General features: G+C 56.3%; 1 protein-coding gene across 1 annotated transcript; it reads left to right on the forward strand.

Moving 5' to 3' along the window:
- Nucleotides 1-5,013: 5,013 nt before the first annotated feature.
- Nucleotides 5,014-6,000, forward strand: MYCGRDRAFT_97933 (uncharacterized protein; the record flags this gene model as incomplete). Its single annotated transcript, XM_003846949.1, has 2 exons — nt 5,014-5,105; nt 5,541-6,000. 2 exons carry the CDS (start codon nt 5,014-5,016, stop codon nt 5,998-6,000), a joined length of 552 nt encoding a protein of 183 aa, XP_003846997.1.

Genomic DNA, 6,000 nt, shown 5'->3' on the forward strand with positions numbered 1-6,000 from the left:
CGGGACTCGCCTGTCACCAACAAGCCAGCGATTCAATCCGCAGCGCGGGAGACACGACCATCGACATCATCATTATCGTCGAAAAGAGGCGGCGGCCCGTACTGCAATGCGAAGCTTCTCGTCCACCGCAGAGAGAGCAGAAAGATATCAAGCCTTACAGACAAACCTGCTACGACATCGCTTCTTCCTCGTCGCCTCATCTCTATCGCAACCCTCTTCCACACACACACACACACCCCCGCCTCGACGCCTCCGCCGAATCCAAGCCCTACAACTAACCAACGTATGAGTACAATCGAAAAAGACTTCCCATCCGCCGTCCGCCCACCCGCCAGCCCGCCCGGCAGAACAGCAGACTAAGAAGGAAAGCAGAAAAACCACGCACACCATCTCTCCAGATAAATCGAAACCGACCTCGAACGGTCCTCCGCGCAGGGTTGCACCACCGGTCCGAGAAGGAAGGAAGTCACCCGATCGATCACATCTATGCCGCCGCCACACGTACGCCCGCCAGCCAGGGTGTTGCGTGTCCTTCGAAACTTGGCTGGTCAATTTTTTTTTCGTATGTACACGCGGCGATGTGCGGACCAATGTGCTTCTTACTCCTTCTCGCCCACAGCCGCGAGAGTATCCCTGGCTTGGCTTGGGGCGAAGTCATCGGAGGAGGGGAGCCAAGGCGGGGATTGTGCGAAAGAGGGTACATACCAGGTGGGACTCGGGGACGTTGCGGGCGTAGGTGGGTAGGCGTACGATGAAGCCACGATGGGGCGAGAGGGTCGAAGAATGATGACGAGGTGAGTGCAAAGTAGTGATGGTACGATAATACGCTAGGCCCGGTGGTGGTGAGGTTTCCGTTCCTTTGAGCAAATCGTTGGTGGCATTTCCTCTGTCAGGCAGTAGTATCGGAAAGTCTCGTTCCGCGGCGGTCAGAGCATCGTATAACCCTCCGAGTAGTCGCAGGCATTGATCAAAGAGCCAGAAGCTGCAATACTTATCCTATTCATGGTAGTGGATTGGCCGAGTCTGCTTGAACGAAGTCCAGGGATTTCATACGAAGAGCGGTGGTGATGGAAGCAATGCAAAGACAATGCCGAACAGTACCAAGGCCAATCCCGTCGGGAGATGACAGGAGAGGATGCTCATGCCATGTCCAATCCGGATTCATATTCCACCCGCTTCGCATTCTCTGTATCGATCCACTGCCATCACCCGGCCAGGACCATCTCACTCCACCCATCACGAGCTGCTGGTTTCTCCTCCGCAGTCGTGCGATTTCATGGACCTGCTAGCAAAGCTGCGAGCAGAAAGAATGCCGGATGACAGAGTCGCCTTCACTTTGATTCTGGTTCATGGTATGCATGGGGTCTGTTCTGACAGGACCCGCGGCATGCGGAGGGAGGGTATTGGCCCGTTCGTCCAGACCGGCCTCCACGAGGTCATTGACATCAGCTCCGTGGATGAGTCGATGTTCTGGGCAAGGGTCATCGCTCTGGGGTTGTTGCCGACTGATCCCAGCCATGTCAACTTGCTTCCTTCGATGGGACGTCTGCTCTCCAGTTCCACCTCCATTGGGATATGCGACAATCACTGCAAGAGCCGTGCGTCAGAATGATGCAGCAAGAATCGGTTCATCAGCGGTGACATCGTCCGCGGTCTTGCGCCTCTTCCAGCAGTGAGCGCGGTCAGCTTCGTTCGGATCGCGGAAATGGCTTTCCGTTCGCGGCGGGCGAGGCACTGATGCCTCGGCGGAGCTCAATACACCTCAATACCGCGCCGGCAGACGTGGTTCTGAGCGCCATCGACATGCTACACGTTCCTGTCTGTCAGCGCGACAACGCCCTGGAACGCGCATCTTAACTTGCCTAGCGATTTCTCCATCGAGCCACAACTGGAATGGGCGAAGAGGAGGCACGGCTTTCCGATAGTCTTGAAACCAGGCAGTCCTCCTGGTAGGCGGCTTTGCGTTGTTCCAGACCTTGTCGAAGTACGTCTTGTACGCTTGTGCGAAGCCTTTCATGTACCGACAGACTGATTGGCCCGCTTCTGCGGCGGATGCAACCCGATCAACATCCGTGCAGCTGCGGTCGATGATTCTTCGCATTATCTTCAACTCACCGACTCCTGGTCTCAAGATTGGTAGGCATTTCAATTGTGAGAGACCCTGATGGGATTCTTCTACCAGGCGTAGCTAGTAAAGGCGATAGCTTCTCGGGGATACCGTTTGCAAGCCGCGGCCGACGTGGGTGACGCTGAGAACTTAACAAGGTCGACGTCGTGCAATCGCACTCCCGAAGTCGTAGGTCGCTGCGGATAATCGCGAGAGGCCTCTATCGGTCCGTGAAACTCCAGACATGGTCTATACTCGGTATTAATGACGGAGGACCGTAGGTCGCTGTCAGGAGTTTCGAATCGCTGGATGAAGTTTTGTACCAACGCGGTGGTGGAGTGCTGCGGCCCAAGTCCCACAGCATGCGAATCCCTCACCAAGTCGCGGCGAACGCGAGTCGACAACAGAGCAAATTCCATGGTTTGTTCCGCAGCGATCATCGCACGTGGCCGCGCAGCCTCCCTCTGCTGCCGCCAAATCCTGCCCGTACACCTCGGCGGCATCATCCTTGGCAATGCGACGGCGGCGACGACTGTTATCCCGGCGGCGTGCTTCGGCCTGTTTCCTCGATTTCTCAAAATCCTCTTCACTCAGCTTCGTGACCGTGGCGATCCACCTCTTCATGGAGAGTGTCGCTCGGTTCGGGGTGGGCCATAGTATTCGGCCCTTCGGACGAGTCGTCACGTCTGAATCATGACTGCTGCCTGCGAGCGAGGCATTTGAGGCTTGTGCAGCTGGTAACTGAACGGATCAAGCCAGGTCGTACGAGATCGGAATTCAGGGTGATGGCTCCGGACGGAGAGGAAGATGTCGCGGAGAAAGGCGTGGATAAGGTAGAGAAGAATGCGCCGGCGCGGTGTTTGGCACGACTGCTAGAGGCCAGGCGGGGATGCGACAGCGGTTGGCGAGGCATGTTGCTCGGTCGGCGGATCTCACCAGCGGCCTAGTTCTAGCCTGGCTTTGCCAAAATCCGAGCGTTTTTCTCCCAAGATTTGACTAGCGGCTTTGCCAAAATCCAGTTCTCACTGTGGCCTCAGGCACCCAAGGTCGTGAGGATGCGAAGATTACGCCCAAGACAACGCCTTCACCTCCCACTCGACTTCGGTGAGATCATCGCCACATCACATCGACCCTCCCACCCGCAGATCCATCCTCTCTCTTCCGATACTCCGCATCTCACCCAGCACAGATCGTACGACAGTGGACAGTGCATCCGCAGACTTCCAAATCCTCGCCGCAGGTCGAAGTCGATGGGTATCCCGATCACGGCAAGGAGTGCAACCTCGAGTTCTGCGTCGACCTGGTCCAGCATCCCGACACCCCGCGCCGAATACAATGGCGGGGATCGAGCCGCGAGAGAGAGCGCCTGTGAGGAAGAGGTGTGAGGAAGAGGTGTGAGGAAGAGAGAGTGGTAATGGATGGAGCGAAGCAAGACGAGGAATCGGTGCGGCGATCGCTTCATTGCAAGGAGGTGTGCACAGAAGTGGGATCAAGTACCACGGCCGAGAGCGACGGCGTTGGACAAGTTGGAGGGGTTGGGCGACCGGAGAGATGCGCTCGATGGAATGGAGATACCTAACATCCCCTCTCTCTGCCCTTTGTCTATACAGAATAAAGCTCCCTTGCAAAAAAGAAGTACTTCTTCCCGCTCTTCAACTTCCTTCCAGTGACTATAGCTTCGAGCACTGAAATCGAAAGCAAGTCTTCCTCCACGATCGGCAGTAGAAGCGGTCAGACCTCCCTCACATCTCCGAATCGACACCCGAGAACAAGTCTTCCTCCACCATCGGTAGTACCGGTAACAGCGAGACCTCCTTAAATACCGTCGCCAGAGCTCGACCTGCGTTGCGAGATGGCTTTCTCCCCATTGAATCCCGTCAAGTCCTTCCGGCGAGCAGAAGTGCAAAAGTACCGCTCAAGAATCTTGCATCGCTGATCTGATAATGTCAACCTCGTGCCGTTCGATAAAAATACGCACATGGTACCCAGCCAGCCAGCCAGCCAGCCAACCTGCTAGCCAGCAAGCATCCCGTCTCGCCTCGCCGTGAACGAAAACCACAGTCCATCTCCCTCACCAACAGCCCACAACAACAAAAACCAGCACGACTCGTAGGAAAGTCAGTCAGTCAGTCAGACCTGCCTGCCTAGCTGCGGCGTTCGCTGCGATTGTCGACTTCAAGTGCACGGCTTCTATGCCGTGGCCGAGACAAGTCACCGATAATACCAAACGACAGCATGCCGACGAAAGCGACACGAGCTCACTTACCTGGTCATCAAGCTCTTTCTTGCTCAAAGAGAGAGGCAAAGACGGAGGAAACAATACTATCGATTGCTTGATTCGTCTTCCCCGAGGTTTCCGGGCTGATATGCTGTTGGTCACAAGTGTGATGTCCGGTGCGCCATTATCCTCAAGATGTGCCATCATCCTCCAGCTGCTCAACCATGCCGCTCAGCTCAGCCAGCTTCGATCGCTGCATTCGAGGCCTGCCGCCTCGCGCCTTGTAGCTGATAAGAAGTTTTCGTCGAGTCGAGATTGGTGCCTGAGGCCAGACTCCCCCGCTTCAATCCGGACCCCTCTCACACTCTCTCTCTCGAATTAATCACCTCCGCGATTCAATCCCCCACCACACCGGAGACACCGCGCCTGACCCTAAAGGCAACGTCAACAACCGGCCACCAATGTCATGTCGGCCGCCAGTGTCACGGACACATCTGCCACGCCGACCAACGTCTCGTCATCTCCTCATCCCGATCTGAACGCGCCCCGAGTCCGACCGAGAGAGCTCGTTTCCTGAACCTGCCTCATCCTTTTTCAACATGCCTCATCCTTCTTCATCAAGGCATTCTTCCAGGATCACGGTTCTGCACGCCGCAGCACGTCGGTTCCGATCCGTGATGACAGTACCATGTCCGCCGGAGTGAGGGAAAGAGGAGGATGGCAAGAGTATTGCGCATACACGTGGACGAAACGGGACATGGAGATCAAGCGGGAGCCAGAGTGCGTTCGATGCACGCCAGGATCTCTTAATCCTGCACAACTGTCGGGACTACTGGAACACTGCGCTCTTCCGCCCCGGCCCAAGGGCTTTGCAGTTCAAATCAGGAGCCGGCGCATGTTGACCTCACCACCTACAACACATCACCAAGAGCCCGACTCAAGTTCCCGTCCAAAGTCCATGAGATCGCCAAATCATTGTCGAGCATGCCCTGGATCCTTCAGGAACGAGTCGCTAGGACGCGAAATTTGTTTGAAAGGCGCGAGGCGACAGGCTTCGAATGCGGCGATCAACAAACTCGTGAAGGAGAACTTTCGATTGAGCGGGGCAGAGCTGAGTGGACTGGTGGAAATGGTTGAAAGATGGAGTCCACGTCGAAGATCGTGTTTTGAAGGGAAGTCATGGAGAAGGAGAGGATAGTCCAACCGAGCCGCCAGCAATCTCACGAACGGCAACTCAGCCATACCGCGAGCGACAACCATTCGGCGACATTATGCAACATGCGCGAATGCGCGCATTCGCGGACGGAAGAGCTTTTCCGCAGCAGACATTGGATACCGATACCATGGTCATGATCAGATCACTGGCAAGCTGGCGGACATGCGCGGCATGGTTGAAGAGCTCGAGGACGAGGAAGTTTCGAGCGAGCGGACAGCAGTTTCGAGCGGGACAAGGAACGGATACTCAGCCCGAGTCGCCAGCAGTGCCGAGGACAGCCACCTGGAGACGGCGCATACGGCACAGTGTGACGGGCGAGGCGGCATCGAGCTCAGCATTATATCACATCTCGCTTCCCACCGTATCCCACACCTCACCGGCGCGAACTCGAAGTCTGGAATCAACGCCAGGCTCGACATTATCGCTTCCTCCGACACAGCCGACCGACATAAAGGCTGA

The sequence above is a fragment of the Zymoseptoria tritici genome, chromosome 19, assembly GCF_000219625.1.
Source record: "Zymoseptoria tritici IPO323 chromosome 19, whole genome shotgun sequence".
Taxonomy (NCBI): Eukaryota; Fungi; Ascomycota; class Dothideomycetes; order Mycosphaerellales; family Mycosphaerellaceae; genus Zymoseptoria; species Zymoseptoria tritici.